The sequence below is a fragment of the Gymnogyps californianus genome, chromosome 1 (genome assembly GCF_018139145.2).
Source record: "Gymnogyps californianus isolate 813 chromosome 1, ASM1813914v2, whole genome shotgun sequence".
NCBI classification, from domain to species: Eukaryota; Metazoa; Chordata; class Aves; order Accipitriformes; family Cathartidae; genus Gymnogyps; species Gymnogyps californianus.
The window spans coordinates 133616213-133640062 of record NC_059471.1 but is presented as its reverse complement, the minus strand read 5'-3'; the positions used below and the strand labels follow the sequence as shown (position 1 = coordinate 133640062).

At 38.9% G+C, this 23850-nt stretch overlaps 1 protein-coding gene across 1 annotated transcript in view; it reads left to right on the top strand.

The window, feature by feature from the left end:
- Positions 1 to 10301, top strand: part of CRACR2A (calcium release activated channel regulator 2A) — a 52703-nt gene extending 42402 nt beyond the window's left edge. The window contains exons 13-17 of the mRNA XM_050910563.1: positions 312 to 393; positions 2043 to 2157; positions 3826 to 3927; positions 8950 to 9026; positions 9918 to 10301. Coding sequence (XP_050766520.1) covers positions 312 to 393; positions 2043 to 2157; positions 3826 to 3927; positions 8950 to 9026; positions 9918 to 10008 — 467 coding nt within the window. The 3' untranslated portion in view covers positions 10009 to 10301. The remainder of the gene's footprint in view (positions 1 to 311; positions 394 to 2042; positions 2158 to 3825; positions 3928 to 8949; positions 9027 to 9917) is intronic.
- The last annotated feature ends 13549 nt before the right edge of the window (positions 10302 to 23850 follow it).

Genomic DNA, 23850 nt, shown 5'->3' with positions numbered 1-23850 from the left:
GAATTCCAGGCTAAATGGCTTAGACTGCTGTGGACTGTCAAATGGACCCTTGACTCATGTACCCTGATTTGGAAAGTTACTTATCTTACAGCTTTTACAAAATTCAACTACCCTGTTAACATTCAGTATTTTATTACTGAAGAACTTCTGGCAAGTAAAAGCTCTTGTTCTCTGATAGAGACTATGGACGTAATTTTTAATGTAGTATCTATCTTGTTACCTTTCTGGAATTGTTGCTATTTGCTGGATCAGGTTTGCAAAGATCAAACTGAGCATATAAAGAGACAACCTACCTTGTATTTCTGTTATAGGTGTGGATTACAATGTGAAAACCATCACGGTAGATAATACCCAGGTAGCCCTGCAACTCTGGGACACTGCTGGCCAGGAACGGTGAGAAACTTTCTGTTGTGGTTTAACCCTGGTAGTTAGCTAAGCACCACACAGCTGCTCGCTCACACCCCCATCCAGTGAGATGGGGGAGAGAATCAGAAGGGTGAAAGTGAGAAAACTCATTGGTTGAAATAAAGACAGTTTAATAATTTTAAAAAAACCAAACAAACCTACCACCACCAAAAAAACAATAAAAAGGAAAAGAAACAGAACGAAGAAAAACAAGTAATGAAAAAAACCCTAGTTGCTCACCACCAACTGATCAATGCCCTGAGTCCCTGAGCAACTCTAGCCTCAGCCAGCCTCTCTCCATCCTGCAGTCTTATTGCTGAGCACAACGTCACATGGTATGGAATATCCATTTGGTCAGCTGGGGTCAGCTGTCCCAGGTGTGTTCCCCTCCCAGCTTCTTGTGCACCCCCAGCCTCCTTGCTGGCAGGGCAACCTGAGAAGCAGAAAAGGCCTTGACACTGTGTAAACACCATTGAACAGTAACTAAAATAGTGTGTTACCAACACTATTTTCATCACAAATCCAAAACATAGCCCTGTACAAGCTAGTATGATGAAATTTAACTCTATCCCAGGCAAAACCAATACACATTCTAAGGTTTTGCTTCCTTGAATCATCAGTTTGAAGATTAGTAAGCATGGACCTAATCCTGCTTCTCAGGAGAGGAACAAATATAGGAGTATTCCTAATAAAGCCAGTTAATTCACAGTTTAGATCCTTCCCTAGCAGCAATAACGTGCTGATTTGGTGCTAAGTGTCCATTGAAAAACTGCCAATCTGTAAAAGAGATTCTTATTAAAGCTCTTAAAAGTTTACTACCACACAATTTCTTTAGGAGGAAGGCTGATTTTAATATGTACCTAGAATTATTTCTGTAGCAGAAAATGCCCTAATAGTTAAAAAAAAGAGGGTTTTTTTCACCAAAACAATCCCATTGAAGTTGAAATACTCCAAGTTTTTGTAAGTTTTCAGTGGTAATTTCCTTTCCCATCTCCTCACCTACTGTTTAGTTTTCTGTTAGTAAAAGCAAGGATGATAATAATGATCTACGTTTTCTACAGGTAGCTTGGGAAAAAAGCCCCAAACAGAAATCTAGCTAACTTTAGGCAGAGCACTTTGTGAGGGGGAAATTTCTGCGCCAAGCTTAAAATGAAAGAGGATGGGAGAAGGTGAGATATGCAGCTGATTATCCAGACTAACCCAGAATCAATTAAAGAAGGCAGAGGGAACTTATCCAAACACTTTCTTTCAAAAAACATTTTTTTGCAAAGAATTTATTTGCTGTTGCAGTAATTTGTGGTAGTAGTGTCCTCTGTGAATCTTCTGCTGAATGTGAAAAGGGGTCTGATGATTCAGGAAGAATGGGATTGCTTACTACAATTTATAATAAGCTTCACCTTTCAAACAGCATCTGCAGTGAAGATCGGTATTCAAGCTTCTCCCTTTTCTAGTTTATGGAATTTTAGAATACATATGTAAACCAAATTAACAGGGGTTTAACCCTTACTAAGACTAGATGATTAGAAGAAACTGTATGGCAACATCTTCCTTTGAGGGGGGATTACTATAAAATTTTACTTATATTGTCAGATTGCTACTTCTGTTGAAGAGAGCTATAAACAGGTTCTTACTTGTAGGTACCGAAGTATTACCAAGCAGTTTTTCAGAAAAGCTGATGGTGTCATTGTGATGTATGATATAACAGCAAAAGACACATTCACAGCTGTCAAGCAGTGGCTGATAAGCATCGAGGTAACATGACATAACTTTAAATGTAAACTCTGGTGTCATTATTCTCTACCTTCTTCTGGACAGGGAGTGTTAGAGCGAAGCACAGAGAGCAGCATATTTCTTGTATTGTCACAATTACATTTTTGTTAGTGATTTTGGTCTGCACAGTTACCAGTACAGCTGTTTTTAGAATCTCTGTGTCTAAGAAAATAATCACAGTTCCAGGGTTTTAAGGACTTAAAATGAGCGGTGGGGAAAGCCCAATATGGAGTCCTCTGATTTCTCATAAAGGTTATCTAGCTGAGGACTCCCATTGGATCACAACTAGCACTAGGAGGTGCTTTGGATCAGTGATGATGGTCTGATGATCGCTGATTATCACTAGCAGTTTGACAACCAAGTACGTAGCTCACAGGAAATTGACTGTGTTGTGAACATAAGCCATAAACTTAAAGCTATAGTATCTACATTAGTGCTATAAAACTGTCTTGTGCTAGACAGTTCAGTTTCCTGGAGATCATCCTTTCAACCACATGAAAACAAAATCATAGCCCATGCCACTGAGTGGCTTCAGTTAATTAAAAATTCTCTTTTTTTCTCTTGGTATATCTCTGTAGCCCATAGATGACATACTGAGAGCGCAAGCAGCTGAATTTTCTTGTGGCCAAAAGAGAAAATAAAACTGAGGCTGCTGCCATAAGAGGCTGAGTTGCTATAGAGAACAAAGTGTGACTTCCTATTTGGTCACTGTTGCAGAGTATTGCTGCTGAAAAAGTAGGGGACAAATTGGTATGTGGAGATCATTTAGTCTGATTTTGTTGGGCATGTGTTCTAGTGTAATACAGTTTTCTGTAATGGCCAATAGGTGGCTTTGCGAGTTGAAATTAGGACTCATTCATTGAAATGTTTCCAAACAGGCATAGTTATTCCTCATCTGAGTAGCTCTACTGAAGTAATAGTAGCATGCATTTTGTAAGAACAGGCCCTTATTAAATATGATCTTAACAAATCAGTGATTGTTATAATTCAGTATGGTAAAAGCTACAGGAGAATTCCAGCTTTTGATCCAGAAAAATTGAATATTGTCGTCAAAATCTTTTTCCAAGCTGTAATAGTTCGCTCATCTTTACTGACTACTTTTGATTGCTATGAACTATTGCTAAGTTGAAGACATACGGCCAAATCCATTTACTGCTGCAGCATTCAGCCCACTTTATGAAAGTACTCATTGCGATAATTCTAACCATTTTCAGAATGAATTTTGATTCATACCTATTCTATTTATTCTTTGGGGCCTATTCTTTGTGTAATTTATTTGGCATAATTGTACCCAGATGTTGTCATTATTTTCCTGTCCATATAATTAGAAGAGTAGTGGCTATAAACACGCAATGTCAGAGCTTGTGTAGCGTGGTAGTTTTCTCTCTCCCATTTTAATACAGAATCTGATGAGCTTCTGTGCTGTTATTAAAAAATGCCAAGTTAGTGCAGTCTCTAGCATTGTGTCTTTTTCATGCCTTTTGTCCAACTTCAATTCCTGACATCTTTGTAAGTAAAGCAGCACATACCTGGCTCATATGTGATGTCTTAAATGTGTTGTTGCAGTGTGACATTTGATAGTTTTTATCCTCTTGATCTGTGATTTTTTAAATACAATGCCTTAGTTGATACTTACTCTTTGTTCTGCAGGAGACAACTGGGGAGAATGTACCTGTGCTCTTGTTGGGTAATAAAACTGATAACGAAAAGGAACGTGAGGTCCCTATGGGAATGGGAGAGCATCTTGCTAAGGTACTATACTTAGAGGGGAACCCCTTACAAAACTTGAAGGTGAAGCTTTTAAAATGGAGTCTGAATGTGTCTAAATTCATAGAAACACAGATTAATTTTAATCAGACAAGTATTTTTAAGGATTAGGAACCAGATCACACTCATCAATTCAGCTCTCAGTGATATAAGTGCTGATAATTATAGTAGTTATAAAACTGTCTAGGTGAAAAAAACCAAAAAGTGAGTGGTGCAAAAAATATTTAAGAATTCACTCTCATTGACTCTCCCCCCCCCCCCCCCCCCCTTTTTGGTTCTCTCTTTCTCTCTCCCCCTGCCCCCTTTTTCTCTTTTATCTGTGGATGAATTCTTAAGAGAGAGAGAATTTGGGGACCTTTTCTCCCTCCTACCTCCTGTAAAACCACAGAAGACCCATCTGTTACTCCTGTGGTAGGAGGAGAAAACATGTTTACTTTTAGTAACTTTCCATCAAGGAGATAAAATAAGTAGAGTTAACAGTCTGCATCTACCAGAGCGCTGGTGATCCATGGGCCATAATTTAAGCATTAAGGGACTGCAAATAGCAGATACTTGTTTATATTCCTGTGTACCACGCTTGCCAATTTTTCTTTTGAATCTCTCTATACAGTGCATATAGTTTGAACACCAATGCCTCCAGAATATTCATTTATTTAGAAATAAGTCATCCCAATATTCCTGAGAAATTAACTGAGTTGGTAGGAATTTACTTAAGTTAAACGATGTGCTGGATTTCATGTACGTACTTGTTTCTCCTTTGAAAATAGATTTACAGCTCTGCTTGCTGGTAACCAAAAATGATGTTTTCAAAATTTGAAATGCAGCTGAATTGTTCTTGGTTTATAGGAAAGATTGCTGCTAGGCACCTCTCTATAACTGAAAGAATTAGGGCCAGATCTCTTTTTATCTTATTTTGATTATTCATACAGCCATTTACAAGCATACCTCCATATTCAAGTTTGTGTGCATTATTTTGTTTTTATAGGGAAGCAATATCAGCCTTGAACTTCATCCCTCAAAGGTTTTCCCTTTAGGAAATCTGCTTTATTTTCTTATATGCATGGAAATGCAGATAGTTTTGAGACCCTGGAGGCTAGGAGGGACTCCAGGGTGTAACACTGAATACTTCTGTGAAAAAACAAATGACACATAAATGCTAAATGGACAGAGTAGGGGTCTTACATGTCATTTAGCTCTCTTAAAAAAACTGTACTAGTAAAACAAAGATGAATCATTCTAATATATAGAACTCACAGCCCACGAGGCCACTAATTCTAACATGTCATGCAAGAAAATAAAATGTTTTGCATAAGTAAAACAAAGTAAGTTGTCAAATTAAAGATGGTTATAATCAAATCAATGGATCTGAATGACTCATTTGAATGTTTGAATGTGCTGCCTGAGGTAGCTAAGAGGAGGAATGATTAATGACAATGGATTAGTTGAAAAGCAGCATAGATATAATTAAATTATAACAATTTGCTTGCTGAGCTAATAATAACCATGAATTTTAATGAAATATTAATTCTTGCTAAATAGCCATGTAATTCCTATGAAACCACATCCACATACCACTGTCTCTATTAGTGAATGCAATTGAGTTACATATTTTGTGAATAATCCTATGAATTACTCACAAATGATCCAAAATACATGGGACTAGATGCTGAGCTGATACAAATATGTATAGCCGTATTTGGAGAAAACAACCCTGAACCTGTTCTCATGCAGAGAAAGAACCAGATTAGCCTATTGACCCTGAAGTCCAACAGCTTTTATGGACTGTTTCAAGGTCTCACAGGATGGGATCATTTTTACCTAGTTTTTTCTACAGTCAGAGAGGAATGTGTACTTTCAGAGGGCATTCCAGCCCAGCTGTATTAACTCTTGCTTTGCTTCAGTCCCACATCTTACAAGTCAGTGTACTACAAATTCATTTAGAAACCCAAGGGCCCCCATTATAATGCGCGTGTCACATAACTTCTTTGCAAGGCAGGCAGCACAATTCATTATTAAAAGGAAGAATGGCAGCCTGGAGTCCTTTCAATTCCTTGTCATTTGAGAAGACTGGTAGTTACCGTGTGTGTGTGATACCCTGGGAAAGGAGGAACAGAATAAGGACAGGGATTCTGGAAGGCATCATAGGGAACAGTAAGGCTGTGATGAAGCGGATCTGTAGTTGGATGAATTAAAGAGTGAACATCATGATGGTAAGGAGAATTTTGCAGTATTGACTTTGCAGGGAGAAACAGCAGACACAAACCAAAATGTTCACATGCAGTACAAGAATGACCTGATGGAAAACATCTAAAACTCTCTTGATAGAGCTACTGGGAGTATAAAGAAAAAGAGAGAGAAAGAAAACAGAAAAGAAAAAAAAAAAAAGGCAAGTCCGTTTGACTTTTTTAGTAGAGGATACAGAAGGAAAACTCCGTTTAACAAATTTCTGTTTAGCTTACCGTGATCCACTGATCAAGAGTTCATATGAGCACAACAACAATACAGAGAGTATTCAGATCATATTGTGAGCATCCAGGAACAGCCAATGTTCTATTTGAGTGGATTAGTGTAACCACTGCCAATTATTTAAATAAAATGGCTTATGATATAGGTGCTGCTCAGGCATTCAGGCAGCATGATTTTATTTTGGCCCTGCACAGACTTCCTGAATGATCTTAAATGGGTCAATAAATCCTTCTCTATTTCTGTTCCTCAACTATAAAATAATAATACCTTTGTCTGCCTTGACTTTGCAGACTACATATGCTTCATGGGATGAGGACTGTTGTGTGTTCATACAGTGTCTCCTTTATCAACCTGTCAGTGCCATTGTTATACAAATACTGCTAATGAGGGAGCTATTCTTCTGAGTGATACTACTTTACAGGACAGAAATTGCCGAGCTCCTTCTGGTAATCATTCCTTTTCCTCCCTGTTCTTTAGATGTCTGCTGATTTGTATGTAAGTAAGTTTTTAAAATGAAGTAGTTGCCAGTCGTCTCCCAGGTTCAATAGCTAATTCCTGGATGGAGATGGATGGCATTTCCTGGCTTATTAATTATATGTGTTCTGCCTTCTGCTACTTTGTTTTCATTGTGTATGCTATCAAAGTTTCCTCCCTGATGATTCATGATTCAATGACACTTCGCATTTCCAGGCTGACTCCCCCTCCAGAGAAGGACCTGTTTGTCAGACTGACAGAAATAAGCAATTAATATAAATTGAGTTTAAATTGTTATCTTTCACCAATAAAAATTTGCCCTACCTATGGAATTTGTTGAAAAATCCATTCAGATTTGTGCCAGCATAAATGATGTCATCACTGAGAGTTCTCCTCTAGTGAAATTCTGTTGTATGTGGGGAAGATGTAGGAGTAGTATCACTCTCTGCTTGACTAACATAAAGTAGCTAGATACTGACCACAGTAGGTTTTCTATTAGAGTTCTGATCAGCTGAGCAGAAAAAAAGGAGTGTAAATTTTATTTCAAACTTCTGTTTGTGCAGCTAGCAAGAGATTTGAGCCAGTCAAATTTTACTTACTTAGAACTTTTCTAAGGAAAGGAAGAGAGTCATAGGGTTACGTCATAGTAAATATTATACAGAATACTGTTTTAAAAAAAAAAAATCAATAAAATATCCATCGAACACTAACATTGCCTGATTTCTTCCCTTCTCTGCTCTACTGTGCTTATCTGGCCACCCAGAAATTACTACAAGTGGTTCAATCCTGATGTTCATTAGGATGAACATATAACCATTGACAACATATTCAAAACTGACATTTGATAACATTGAAGCATTTTTTAGACCTGCTGCAATAAACTACCATAGTTATGAAACTTCCCCACTTTTTGTCTTTGAAATTTTATGAAGATGATAAAAATTTCAAAAAGCTGTGCAATTTTGGAAGCATGGTATATTTAAAAAAAAACCAAACAAACAAAACTGAAGTACTTGGTTATTTTAATGGGAACTTTTGAAAACTGAATTGTAAGTGTCTTATGAAGGGTGGTTAAATAAGTACAAATGCAGTAACCACAGTTAATAGCAAACAAATGAAAATATGCAGACATGTGATTGTCATTTCCTAAGCTACTGACTTATTTATTTGAATTTTAACCTACTGTCATAAATAGCAATAAGACACATAGAAAAGTGGAAAGTGAATAGAAAGTTGAAATCTGGATGGGTAGAAGGGCAGGTAGTAATACCATAGAGGCAATGTAGGTGAGCTTCAATGTAATATCTTGTGAAAGTAGACAGAAGTGTATTTTGCAGAGGATAATCTGTCATTCCCTCTCAAACTTCTCTTGCCATCACAGCTGCCAGGTCAGGCTTTTGTGCAGATGATCTCTTGCATTTGCATTTATTGTGATAAGCCTTCAGCTGAAGTGCTGAGAATGTCTCCAGGGCTTGATCATTTATCCATTGTTCTTAATTGCAAAGCTCCCAGGGGCTACAAAACCAAAGGTGCAGGCTGACTGCAAAAGAAGGTGCAGAAAAATTTGTTGTTATTTTTGCTGAGGTCTTTAACTGGTCATTTGCTGGAAAACATTGGTCTCAAACTGTTGAATACAGAAACACTGCTTCTAAAGCTTTCCAAGATTAAAAAAAAAAAAGTCACTGGAATTATTTTCACCTGCTTTGTCAAGTACTCAGTGATGTACTAATTGTCTCATCATCACAAGGAAAGTTCACAAGACTTCAGTACCTTACAAGGCATGTTTGCGTTTGAGCCTTTGAGAGATCAAACTCTTACAGCAAGAGCCACTGTATAGAACAAATATTTGCAAAGAAATGCATACAGTTGTTGTTTGGGAGGCACACCTGGACTTCTTTTCTTTTGTTACTCTTTACTGTTAGCTCTGGAATTAAATCCTAATTTTTCCTAAGATGATCTATTTCTGTTTCTTTATTTGCATATTTCAGTACATCTGTGTTGCTTTTTTAAAGCTGGAGTGAGATATTGTGCAAAATGAATTGAAATGGTCTTTCTGTTTGATTCTAGGATTACAATTTGATTTTCTATGAATGCAGTGCATATTCTGGGTACAATACCAAAAAGTCTGTGCTTCACTTAGCTAGGTAAGAAGAAAACACGGTCTATGAGTTCTACATGTGCCTGACTTCCCTGTCACTGATGACAGAGTGAATTCTGTTTGTTAAATTAATTTGATAGGAACTTACTGTGATGAAATATTTGTTCCTTTTAAACTGGTCTGTAGCCTGACCCTGTGGCTCCGACTAAGCAGTTGCTCAGGTTCACAAGAGTCCTGTGTAAGCTAGTGAAGCTCTGTATAGACCCAGAAATGCCTGAATTGTTGCTAGGAAAGCTGAGGGCCTGGGATGTTATGATAGTTCTTGCAGGAAGTTCTTGGAGGTTTGGAGAAATATGCTTGGAAATGGATGCTGCTGAGTCCTTGCAGCAGAACACTGGGTGTGCTTCTTTCTTCCCTCTGCTCATTACAGCTCAAATTCTTCTGTCTGCCTGGGGGCTGGGGGAGAGGGACAGGTGGCTTTTTGAAGTTATATAAAGGCTAGGGGTAAAAATACAGGTAAATCTGTCCCCTCTGAACTACTTACAGAGGTGAAAACACTGGTAATGAATTGGCAGATCTTTAATATTGTTGCTGAAGTCAGTGAAATTTTGTGAATGTGTCAGGTAATTGATAAATGTCTAGGTAGCTAGATGTGGGTTTTTTTTGCTCCAGCCTCAAAAATAACAAATGAAAGTCACTGTTTTGAGTCTCTGTAATAGACAATAAATGCTAACAATCAGCACCAACTACATTTTTCTAATTAAATGAACAAAGATGGTTTTGTGATGGAGCCACCATAATTGTACTTTTTTGTTTGTTTGTTAGTTCACAAATTCTGTCATTTTCTGTTAATCTCTGGACAATTTAATGTTTTTTGTTTTGATCTCTTATGGGTATTATTGACTTTTTTCTCAAAAGTATTGTTTCTTTCCCCCAGGATTTTAAAGGAACATGAAGATAAAGTGAAAGAGAAAACCATTGAACTTCAATCTGATATGAATAAAAAGTCTTGCTGTATCAAGCCATAAAATGCTGGGGCATGTTTAGACAAGTCATACATTTATACGACACTACATGGCACCATCAGATTTGCTTTATCTTCCAAATATTTCTTCTGCTGTGTTCTAAGTGTAGGTGTAAGTGAAACTTAAAATCTTTGTATGCTCTGATCTTCACTTTTACAAATATTGTCTTTAGTTAATTGACAATGTATTTGGGGCAATAACAGTCTTTTATTCTGTTTGATGCCTAATGCCACGGAATCATGCTTTGTGATCAGGCTTGTAGAAGCTGCCACATTATTAGTAATAAGAAATAATTTTATAGGAAAAAAACTACTTGGAATGTGAAGTAAATTCTTACTGGTATGGATGACCTATCTCTGAATACTTCTGTTTATTTCAGTGCTCTTTAGTGCTCTTTTATCCTTGATTTTGCGCTGACCTTTGTTACAGTGTTTTAAAAATTGAAATAGGTAGCTGGTTGGTTGTTTAAAAGCAACACACCAGCAATTGCAAAGTATAAAGTGATATTTTAAATTTTAGCGTGAAATATACATGAGCAAAGGATTGAAGAACTATGAAGATTTTCATAAGTAGCATTAACTCATTTATACTACACTTTGTTGCATATAGGTCCTTGGTAAGAAACCCTTCCTCCCACGTAGATATGATGAATTAGGTATGTTTAGACAGGTCACTGAGATACCATACAGTCTTGCCTCAGCTGTTGCCAAATAAGCTGGCATGTTTCCATGGTGAGGTGGTGCTATGCAAATATCTAGCTTAGTTTCCAGAAACAGTAAAGTCATGGTAGTGCAGTGCTTTACTCAGGCTAGTTAGCATTGCACTCTTCATTCATTCACAGAGCAAATGAGCCTACGCTCTTCACCATATTTGATGTGGCTGTATTGCTTTGTGTTGCAGAACTTGCTCTGAACCTCTGCTTGGCTATGGTGTCCTATGGAAGTCCCAAAGCAATCTGTGGCCAGCTTGAACATTCAAATCAGTTCACTGTCATTAGTGCTGGTCGAAAACACATACCTACATAGGAAGCTCATTTCACTGGTGTAGTTGGTTGTGGTACAAAGCATATTACGGCCGACTGAATAGCTCTTTGTCTCCAAAAGTCTGTCACAGAAGATTTCATGCCAGATGTTGGAGGCAGTATTTTCAGAAATAGTAGATCTTCTTTTAAGGAAGATTTTGAGAAACTTTCCAGCATTTAAGGAGTGAAAAATCTCACCAAAATCCAGTGAGATATTGCTCTCTTTAGCAATGTTAAGAAAAAATTGCTCCTCATGTACCTAAATATGTGACTGATTTTTCAAAAGCATCTGCCACACAGCATTTTCCTTTGGTTTAACCAGGGCCTGATAGCACTGAGATGAAGTGTTTGAGAAATCAAACCCACAGGGACATGTTTTAGAAAATCATGGCCCACCTTGGTTCATAAGAAACCCAAATGTCAAAATTACTTTTGGAAGCTTTTGTAGAATATAAATGAAAATAAGAAACCTGAGAGTGGGTCACCTAGCCAGCACATGATCAACAATTATTCTTGTTGGTATTTGTCTTCACTGCATCCAGCTATTGTGGTAAGCATTCAAGAATGATTATTCATGATGGTGGCTTGTTGGGAAAGTGGAACCCATGGAATAATTTATTTCATTAAAATACCAAGCAAAACTGTAGATTTTATTGTATGAGACTGTTACAGACATTATGTTTTCAATCCATTTTCTCAATGTTTCAAAAAAGTTATTTTTCATTTGAATGATGAATCAATTTGAAACTAAAGATGAAAGTTAAGCAGTAGCTCAATAAGTATTTCTATTTTGGGATAAAACTTCATCAGTAATTAATTGTGCTCTTGGGATTTCGGTCTGATCAAAGGTATTTATCTAGTGCCAAGAACTATACAATAGTGATTTGCAAACTTGCCCCTACAGCAATTCCTATATCCATACCAACACTCAAATACCCTTTCCTGTGAGTTGGGATCCAAGCATGACCCCTTTCCGTATCAAGTAGAATAACCAAGATTTTCCTAAACTAACCAAGTAGCCCAGGATGAGCTGATGCTTAGCGGTTTTTCCCTTGTTGATTCCCGAGAATCTGCTCATCCAAATGGAAAAAAACTCTCCTTGCTTCCAGTGAGGTGCTTAAGAACCCCTAAAACCCAAAAGGAGCAAAATGAGCATCCATTAATGAAAATCAGTAGGCTTTCTGTTCAGTTCTCAGGGTTGCTTCTTGAAGTCCATTGCTGGTTGTGAAGGGATGAGTCACCTTATCGACTGTTACATGTTATCCATCATGGAAGTCTTCTCAGAATTGAGTCACTTGTGTTCAGTCCTGGCTGGAGTTGGACTAATGCAAACCTCTAATTTAAACCTCAACAAAAACAACTGTTTATCCCAATTTCAATTAGGGAAGAAGTGTCATCAGTTTAAATATTGGCTTTGCTAATTGACTTTGAATGATCTGTTCCCCTGCAGTAGTTTCCTACCCCATCAATAACAGAACTGGCAATATTTCTTCCAACCTCTGTCAGCCTCAGGAAGACAGTTTGAAGGCTTAATTTCAGCTTTACTACCACTGACTCTAGCCCCACAAAACTCCAAATTCTGATCCTTAATTTTTCGTTGCCTGAAGTTCATCTTGATTTTGGAGGAAAGTGACACGAGGTGGATCTTTTTTATGTGACTTCTACAGGTTTATTTTTATTTGGACATCTTTTAGTGTGCACTGAGACTCTGCTGGCAGGATATACACAACTTGAGGGTAGACAATGCTAAGGAGCAGCTGAATCCTGGGACAAAGGGGATTTCTTTTTCTTCATCTACTAGAGCCAAATCTGGTGTGGTCTATGGCCCAGGAGGTGTCTCCCATCTGAGACTGATAACTGTGGCTGCTGCTGTTCGTTTTTGTAAGTCCAGCCAAAACCCAAGTTGAGTACATATTGCAAAGATGCAGATACACAACACTAAAGTTGTCAGCACACAACACAGAGAGCAGTGTCTTCACTGCTTGTCACCCACATACATACAAACAGCATTCCCATAAATATGAACATAGCCCAATCCTCCTCTTCTTTTACAACTGATCAAGATTGAAGTTTCCTGATGAAAACATACACGTACACAACTCCTATGACTTGCAGTGCTCTCTCTCCCCCTCTGCCCTCCCTCTCTCCCCAGGATCATGCAGAAATTTGGTAGAAATAAGATTTAATAAAAAGACTGGATAGCCTGCAGTTATGGGGTGCAAGGCTCAGTCAGATAAACTCTGACCAGCAGCTTGCTTGCATACAACTGGCCCCTTTTATTCTACCTTCTCTTGATTTTTTCCCATGCTTGTTCTTCCTGCATCCACCTTGACCCCTCTCTTTCTCTGCCCTTCATATCCCAAAGAAACAACTTGCCCCTAGTTGCTTTTTCCACATTAGTCCCAGTTTTGCTACATCTGTACCCACACACATTTTGTATTTCTTCTACCATTACCTAGGTCACCTTGGCTTTACATGGTATTATTGATATAGTTACTTAGGCACTGCTGGCCTTGCAAGTTTCCACTCCCAAAAAAGTCCCTACTATTCCCTTCCAATTATCTGTGAAGTTAGTCATGAAGTTGTCGTATAACTCCCCCTTAACCACCTGTGAAGACCAGCCATTACTCACAGTGCTATCTGTACCTATTATCAGCTTCTCAGTCTGTTATTTGTTATGTTCAGAGTTTCTCCTGTCATGTCCAGGGTTTTTCGTGGTCTGTTTGGTTAGCTAAACCTCAGGGCAGGTCCTAGTCATCTGTCTGCACACCTTAATAAACAGGAATTATTTGTTGATTAATGCTCACAGAAGATAGGTATGACTAACATGCTACAAGGCTCTACTTCTGGACAGATTCTGCTGGCCGGGTGATCTTCAAACTGGTGTGGGAATTGTCAGCTTCCAGTATTCCTTGATGCTAACTGATCCTTTGTGTTGCTGGGTTGCTGTCTTCTGACTCTCCATCAGGGTTTTATACCTCCTGTCAGTATTTTTCTCAGATCCATCAGAAAGCTAATACTGGCTTAACAGCAATGAAGTTGTTGTTCCCCCCCCCGCCCCAGTTTTGAATTGGCTTTAGCTTGCTCACAGCTCTGGCCCCGCCCCCCCCCCCCCCCCCAAGCTTTTTGGTAAAGATAAACCAAGATCATGATGCAGCTGTGCCTCATGAGACAGGACTCTGGGTCATGAAGTGTTCTCTGGTGGGTTATGTAGAGATTTTTGGAGATATAGATGATGTCTTTGTACTGAAAGAAATTAATCAAAAGGTAGTAGGCAGGGGAATACTGAACAGAAGTGTATTTCACCTATTCCTATTATACTCTGCAAGCACAAAAACATCTTCATTTCAAAGTGACTAAAATGCTGATACAGAAATCTTTGACTACAAGTATGTGCAATGCTACAGAACCTTTTAGCTACAGAATGTTGTTTTGTTTCTTCTGTCAGACTCTTCCTAATAGTCTTTGGACAAAATTCATAGCTGGTGTAAGTTTGGTGACTGTAGTATCTTCTTTTAGGGATGTATATTACTCTTGAAAATTTCCCTTACTAGAATGAAAAGTACCAACAATAGCGAATGAGAAATTCTGCTGAAAAATTACTACTTACACTCAGCAGGCTTCGTCCTTCTCTCAAGTTCACTGATCTAACTCCTTGACTCAGTAATGTTTCTTCTGATGCCACCCTGTATACAGTAAATCAACTCACAAGCAGTACTCACCCATGTAAACTCTTTGAGAGGATGATCAGTTGGTAGGACAAAGTGGGAGAAGTTAATCTTCTCAGCCTGGTCAGGTACCCAATACTGACAGATCTTGGGGTATCACACACACTACAAAGCCCATTTGCATGGATATAACACAGTGCTCCTAGCCCTTTGGAATGAGCATGTTATAGACTGTAAGTAGCAGTGGGCTGCATGGGGGAGATTGTGAACTACGGTGTGCCAGTCAAAACTGGTTCCAGCCTGCCCAGATGCAAGCCAAGCAACAGTAGAAAAAAAACATTGCACACTATAACCTTACTCAGAGAAGTGTACAGCACCTCCCCACATAACGTATTTAAGGAGTAATCTGCAGCTGTTAAGGTGGGGACACTCCACACACAAGGAATGTGTGAGGAACAGCCCACGTTGAGGAAAGTTTGCTCCTGAAAGAACTGCAGCCAGTGGTCATTCCCCATGCTGGAGCAGGGACAACTAAGGAACAGGACAACTGAAATCCCTATGCCCAGGACAACTGGAAGCATTGGGCACCGAGTGGCAGAAACCATAATACTTGGGATGGCAGAAAGCATTATGCACACTGCCTCAACCTCCTGTGCTGCCTGTTGGCTGACTGGATGAATTCTGACAGACAGAGTGTACCTCACAGTAAAAATAAAGCTGAGACTCAGGGGCAGAGGAGAGAAAAAAAGTACATTGATATGTTTGTCTAATTGTTTGCATTCTTTTTCTTTCCCCTGTACCTAATCAGCAATAAAAGATTTATGTTGGTTGGTAGTAAATTAACTCAGGTAAAATTCCCCAACTTCAGACTGTTTTTGTTTGCAACATCTGTATATTGGCAGAATTTTCTACCATGTGAGATCATTATTAAATAAATCCACTTCATCATCTGCACAAGTGGAGGCTTGTTTTAGAAAGCAGAAACATGCCCATAAAGCTCATCAGTAGCAACTTCCTGAATTCCTCCACAGCTGTTGAAATAATGGGTCTTTTTGATTATTGAAATGACAGGAATTGCAACCGCACTCAACATAGACTCCTGAAAAAAACAGAAAGATGGGTACTTTGACCTGTTTACACCTCAAACAACTAAACTTCTTTAAATATGAAACTGGTAAAAGACATCTGATTTTTGTATGATGAAAATAGACATCTCAAGGAAAAAAAAATCTGTAGGTTAAGTTTACAGGGCAGGAATAAAAGTTCATTCCTATTACTTTAATACTGAGTTAATATGGGGAAGTACATATCAACTAACCTGAAATATTGTATCTAGTGACACTGATTCCTTCCAAATGTACCAGAAGTTAAATGTCATCTGATTAGTCAGATAAGCATTGCTTCTTTCCTTTCAAACACTGAAGAGGAAAGTGTTTCAAACAAGTTCAGCTGTACTGGAAAACTGTGTTTAGCTTCTGCAGTCATCAGTCTCCTTCCAGTGCCTTTTCTGCAACATGCTCCTCATGAGCACAACAATCCTTGCAAGTCTTTTCCCATTCCCAGAAGAACCCAGATTCAGAGGGGCTTTCTCACTGGCAATGACTGATTTTCATAGGCTGAACAGGAAGGGAGTTAGGGAAGCCAGTGGAACTGAGACATTCAAATAGAATATTATGTGGCTCTCAACTAATATGACTGAACTACATTGTACTGCACTACCAGACAGTTTTGATCAAGGTCCTTTGAATCTAGATTATTAAGGCTCATCAATTGTTGTAGCAACCCTGTATTGTGTGGATTTATATTATGAAGCTGTAATAAAGCGGTTGGTCATCCCTTTGAAATAAGGCATAAATCACTAATGCAGCTTCTCAGTGACAGGACTTCTTTAAGTATTATTCTAACAGAGAAACTGATTTGCATTAAATGTCATGTCTGTCAGCAGAGAAAGACAAATGAATGATGAGTGAAACTTCCTGCATGTATGCTATAGACATTTTTATTTGTAACCACACTGTAAAGTCACCTTCTACATTGAAATGCACTGGTGTCATTAAAAGCCCCAGGGGAGGTTGTGCAAGGAATTACTAAACTCAGGATATCTGAAGCTCTTGCTTTTGTCATGTCCATGCCCTGTGTAGGGTATGCTGTACGGAAGTCGAGTGCTACTCACATCAAGGCAAATGGAGAACATATACACAGATGATTAAGGAGTGGAAATTTTGTTTAATATTTGTTCCTCATTGACATGATTCTTAGGGTTGCGTAGAACAGTAGCTAAACTATCTTTTTGTTGTTGCTGTGGAGACGACGTAGCTGTGCAAACATTATATACTTAGACTTCTGTAGGGTGCCATTGGTCAAGAAAGTGGAGTCATTCAAAATCAGCATTACAGACATCTATCAAATGATTAAAAATTATCTGCTGGCAGGTCTGAAAATATAATGCTAAATAAGCAAGGCATGGTCTGTCATGAAGGGGAATGTGTTTTATCAGATCTGCTGATAGCTAATAAATTCTCCATCCTTGGAAGTTTTCAGGACAGATTTTTACACAAAGCCACAGTGATTTGACATAGCTTTGGGGAAAGTTCTGCTTGGAGTAGTAAGTTGGACTAGAAACTTCCAAGGTTTCCTTACAACCAACATTTCTGTGGTACAGATGGAAAAAAACAGTTAATCTTTTAGTCAAGCAAACCATTCTGCATGTCTGCGTATACCAGCATTAAAGCCTAACAGTTAGTCTAAGACCACTACAACACCTGCAACATAGCATCCAAGGGTGCTATGAAAGCACTCTATGGTGCAAAAGATGCGCAAGAAAACAAATGTTAGTCTTATCTTCCAGAATGGCAAGAAGGAGGGTCTAGACAACTACAGGGTGGTAAGCCTTGCCACAATTCCTGGGAAAGTGATGGAGCAACTAATCCTGGAAGCCATTTCCAGACACATGAAGGACAAAATGGTGATCAGGAGTAGTCAGCATGGAATTACAAAGGGGAAATTGTGCTTAACCAACCTGAGAGTTTCTACAATGAGATGGCTAGCTTGGTGGATGAGGGGAGAGTCATTGATGTTGTTTACCTCAACTTTAGTAAGGCTTTTGACACTGTCTCCCATAACATCCTCATTGACAAGATGATGAAGTACAGGTTAGATAATTGGACAGGAAAGTGCTTTGAAAACTGGCTGAATGACTGGGCCCAGAGGGCCTAAAGAAGAAAAAGCCCAAGAGGGATCTTATCAGTGCATGTAAATACCTGATTGAGGTGGGGAATGAAGAGGAGGGAGCCAGACTTCTCAGGAGTGCCCAGTGACAGGACAAGTGGCTACTGGCACAAATTGAAACACATGAAATTCCATCTGAACACAAGAAATTTTTTTTTTTTTTACCATGGAAGTGGTCAAACACTGGAATAGTTTTCCCAGAGAGGTTGTGGAGTGTCCATCCTTGGAGATATTAAAAACCCAACTGTAAATGGTCCTGGGCAACCTGCTCCAGCTTGTCCTGCTTCAGCAGTGAGGTTGGACAAGATGTTCTCAAGAGATCGGTAGATCAGAGTGGTACTTTCTAGCTCCTGAAATTCTGACTCTATATAATGCTCAAAGCCCCACAGGACTAGCAGGATCTCCAGGCTGACTAGATTTATCCTCACTACCACAGGCAATTACGTGAGTGCGGACCATAATAAAAAGAACACGACGCACAGGCAAATAAGAGATGACGACAGCTTAGAAGAAAAGTTTGATTTAGGTTTGGTTTTGATTTATAAGCAGATTCCCCTTTTCTGTATATCACTGAAGTACAAGCTAGAAACACCTCAAGATGAAGAAAAAGAAGCAGCATATTGTGTCAGTACTGTTGAAAGAACAAGGATGGGAAGAACATAACACAGTGTCAATGTTCTGGCAAGCAGAAGTGAATTTTGCATTTGGACCCATGAACGTTATGTTGGAAGGGTCTAGGCACTTGCCCAGATTGAGACCAGATGTCCCTCTGCTTAACAGAACTCCTACTTAATGGTATGTAGCAATAGAACTCAAATGGAAAGTTCTCCCGGAAAATGTTATGCTTTAATGTCTCTGCTACATTTGTTAGTGGGAGGTGTCAGACCAATTTACCTGTTCTTCTGAATATTTTCTGAATATTTTCAGAAGTTCTTTTCTCAGTTATCTCCACAACTTTACTGGTAAAGGATACCTTCAGTTTTTGAATTCTGTCGCTTCCATATCCTCAATTCATAGCTCAAAATTTATTGCCATCATGTGTTTTGTTGTTGTCTATACAAATGCTATCCATCACATGCTGCTGTTTCAGCTTCACACAACACTTACATTGCTTGCCTGCCTATGCTTATCTCATAGGAAAGCAAGCAAAATAGCTATTTTTTCTGAGATGCTCTGTCAGTGGTGATAATAGCAATTATACAATAATCAGACAATTATGGAATTAAATAGTTTTTGCTTTAATCGGGTCTCATTAGCTAATGGCATTGATTTGTCATGCTAATAAATGTGAAAAATATGCCACTATGATGATAAAGTACTTCTGCTAACTGATAAGCATTACAAATTACTGTTAATATATGTATGCCTTTTTGGACTGCCATTTCATATTTCTGCATCAAAATGGTAGGGCATTTGTGATTAAATTCTGTTGTGACCTTAACACAGGGGTCCATTTCTGGTTCTAGGGCTGTGTTGTACTGGAAATGCTGATGGTTCATTTGAGTAAATGGAAATGGCTAGACATGAAAGCACAGAACTGAACTGCAAAAGAGGATGTTCTGTTTTCCACATGAGGATTCAAGCGTCAGCTCAGGCTTGATTTTGCTGACTGCTGTGCTTCTAAAAGACCATGTTTGATGATTCAGAGGAATGGCTTGGATTGTAGCCCAAACCTGTATGTTCTCTGGGGAAGTAAGACTGATTTTTGGTTGTAGTTGTCATCTCAAAGCTAACACAGTTTCTTTCTGTTTCACAATCACACTGTAGTTCTTTCCAAGCTTTCGCAAAAAATGCCGTCTGCATGTTGTTTGCATCATCGCTTATCTCCAATGTTTGTTTCCACTGAAAAATGAGAAAAATATCAAACATACTGAGAAAAGAGAAAGGGAAGGAAGTCAGGGAAATTGTATCATTACCTGCAGAGACTGGAAAGACAGGTAAAGAGAACAGCAGAGATATTGTAACAATTTTGAGATCATAAAAAACCTTTTCCTTTCCCTTCAGCAGTATCTGGACCCTGGAATAATTTTTTGTCTAAAGGACAGGTGCTCTGCTTTAGCAGTCATCTTTGAGCAGTGATCTACCTCTTTCTCCATCTCAGATTGATTCTATCACAGTCCCACAAACCTGCCAAGGCAAGTACTATGTGCTTACAATGGTGGAAGCAACCACCAGATGGCTGGAAACATATCCCCTGCCCCATGCTACCGCCCGGAACACTATCCTGGGCCTTGAGAAGCAAGTCTTATGGCGACATGGTACCCCAGAAAGAACTGAATCAGACAACGGGACACACGATGTGTGCCTCAAGGGGATTTGATTTTAGGTGAGAATAGGCAATGAATTAAATTGTATGATGTTAATTGCTATATAACCCTGCCACTGTATGTCATCACTACTATAGTTGTTATATGCTATATCAACGGTATTACAGTAAGAATCACCCAAATTAATGAAGAATGAACTTTGATAAAACTGAGTGAACCGCAGTAGTGATGGAACCAGAACTGACTTCAGCATGCAACAATCCAACACTGCACACCATCCTCCTGCTGCGCCCGATGTCACCTGCCCACTGCACCGCACCAAAGCCTGATCCTGCTCTGCTGACTGAACGGACTTTGCACCATCCCTCCTGCCCAGACAGACTGTTATGACAGATGGAGCCCAAAGTCATGGACTGAATGAACTCAATGAACATTTTAAAGGGACATTTAAATGGACATTTTAAAGGCCTATAGATTAAGGCAATGATATCTGTGTGTATATGTATCAAAAGACAGGAAAAGTGGCGATTAATTGAAAATGCATTGGAAAGTGTGGGACCTGGACATGATGTAGATGGTATAGAATAAGGGGTGGATACTGTCCTGGTTATGGCTAGGACAGAGTTAATTTTCTTCCTAGTAGCTGGTATAGTGCAGTGTTTTGGATTTAGTAGGAAAATTATGTTGATAACACTGATGCTTTTAGTTGTTACTAAGTAGTGTTTATACTAAGTCAAGGACTTTTCAGCTTCTCATGCCCAGCCAGCAAGAAGTTGGGAGGGGCACAAGAAGTTGGGAGGGGACACAGCCAGGACAGCTGACCCAAACTGGCCACAGGGATATTCCATACCATATGATGTCATGCCCAGTATATAAAGTGGGGGGAGTTGGCTGGGAGGAGCGGATTGTTGCTCGGGAACTAACTGGGCATCGGTCGGCCAGTGGTGAGCAATTGCATTGTGCATCACTTGTTTTGTATAGTCTAATTCTTTTAGTATTATTATTGTCATATTATTATCATTATCGTTATAATTATCATTATTTTTCCTTCCTTTCTGTCCTATGTTTAATGTCTTTATCTCAACCCGCGAGGTTTTTTTTTTCCGATTCTCTCCCCCATCCCACTGGGGGAGTGAGCAAGCGGCTGTGTGGTGGTTGGTTGCCGGCTGGGGTTAAACCACGACAAAAAGAAAAGCATGCTCACCAATGAAAGTGACCTTCTAAAAGCTAATTTCCCATTTCTATAACACTCACGGGGCTTTGTAATTTGAAAGTAATTATAATACTGTGTTGTTTTGTCTATTACACCAGTGACACCGGGACATGCTTTTATTATGTAAATCTTTCTTTTTTAAGTGTTATTTACACTTTAAAAAAAAAAATTGGCTTGCAGTGTATTCTGATCACAGAGAACGTTACATCTACCAGTATGCACAGTACTTGAATTTACTGATTATACAACACAGATTGTCCTCTATTACACTGAATTCAATCCATATGAATTGGGCCACTTACAATGCTATTGACAAGATGTTGAAATGATAGGATATATATGTATTTTTTATGTAAGTAGTATGTGTGGGATGTATTTTACAGGTAAAAGAGAGTGACTGTTAGATTATCTTCTTAAAGTGGGTATTTATTCTTCATTATATACATAGAATACCATGTATCCTTTATAAAATTGCCTTCTAAGTGAAGGAACTTTCTCTTGATTATTTACAATCAAATCTGTATATGGTAAATTAATTTATGAATTAATATTAAATTTAAGACAAATCCTGTAAGAAATTATCTCTGAGAAGGTTCTTCAAACTAACTCTGTAGTAAAAACATGCTGTCTTGGGTAATATTCTTGTCTATATTCTGGACCATTTCAACCCTGATTAAAAGTCTAAGACAGTGTAAAAAGGCTCTAAAACTCCTAATTCTGCACATAGGAAGGTCCCCAGAACAAGCCCTGCAAAAACCAAACCAACCAAACCAAACCAAACCAAACCAAACCAAAACTGTGAAACTTTAATAACATCTGGCAAAGGCTAGTTGGTGCTGGGAATAAGAAATACATGTGAGAATAGTCATACTATACTGTTCTGTAGAGAACCTTGGGAACACAGAGTGGCCCTCAACATTAGGGACTACCTCCCTAATCCTACAAGCACGGCAAGTGTGAATTGCACAATATGCCTTTTAGAGGCATGCTCAGTATCTAGCTTTTTTGGATGCTCCTTTGTGTTTCAAGTCACAGGACAATCCCTGAGAAGAGTTTTAATACTTTTGCCTTAAGATTAGAGTCAAGGCAGAAGCGACCTGCTTTCTCTTTTCTCCAGTGCTGTATTTGTTACTCATCAGGGACAGTCTTTTGTGTAAATACTGTATTTCAGTTTCTTTCTCATGCTCTGTCCTCAGCTCATGATCATAGAATCATAGAATGGTTTGGGTTGGAAGGGACATTAAAGATCATCTAGTTTCAACCCCCCTGCCATGGCCAGGGACACCTTCCACTAGACCAGGTTGTTCGAAGTCCCATCCAACCTGGCCTTGAACACTTCCAGGGATAGGGCATCCACAGCCTCTCTGGGCAACCTGTTCCAGTACCTCACCACCCTCACAGTAAAGAACTTCATCCTTACATCTGATCTAAGTCTACCCTCTTTCAGTTTAAAGCCATTACGTGTCAGTGGGAAGGAAAAGAAAATCTTTAAACACGTGTCTGTTTCAGACGTCAATGGTCATTTCGTCTTTAGTATTTTAATGCAAAGCTTTGAAGATCAGTGGCTTGGGTTCAACCCTGGAGTCCATGATAGACCTTCTTATTCAAGCCTTGAGAAGATTAGGCTCAGACTCTGTGGTAGTTACCCAGATTTGTTGGATTACTGAGGAAGGCCTATCAGCTGATTGCACCTGGCCTGCAAGCTCTTTGCATATCTGTTTCACTAATGCTGACCTAACAGATCCTATGTATGCTGAACTCATTGATGCTTTCAAAACCTTAGTGGTGGGTAACACCTATAATGGCCTTGGAAGCCTAAATTTTCTTTTTGATCACTGTGATTTGAAGATACTCGGCACTGCAGTAGGCACTCTCAGTTCTTTATGTGATGGAGAAATATGTGGTATGCTTTTGATGTGAAGAAAAGCACAGGCCAGTTTCCCAGGGCTCAATGTGACTGAAGTCCGGTCATCACCCCAGAACTGTGCCATTAACAATATCAGCAAGGACTTAATCTTGCAACACTGAAGTGAATGGGCACTTGTAGTAAGAAGGCAAGGTGGCCACTGTTGAAGAGAGACCTACATTTCACCGTCATTAGGTGAAAGATGACACAGAAAGGGCAGTACACAGCAGTGCTGAAAATACCTCTCAAACTGGTTAATGAGCTGTTCTGATCAAGTTTTCTTTGCTGCTTCTTGTCCAATGCTTTCTGTCAGAATGTGTCAAAAATGACACATTCTCAGTAAAGGCTGGCAGACCCTTGTGAATTCTCTTTTTTTTTTTTTTTGGTGATTTGTCTTTTCTTTTTTTAAACAAGATTTTTTTTTTCCTTCTTTATTATTCTTTTAATATTAAAGATATTAAAGATTCATGCAGTGGGCAAGAGAAGTGATGGTTTGAAGTGCTGTCAAAGTGTAAGTTAGACAAACAAAGCAAGAGTTTTCC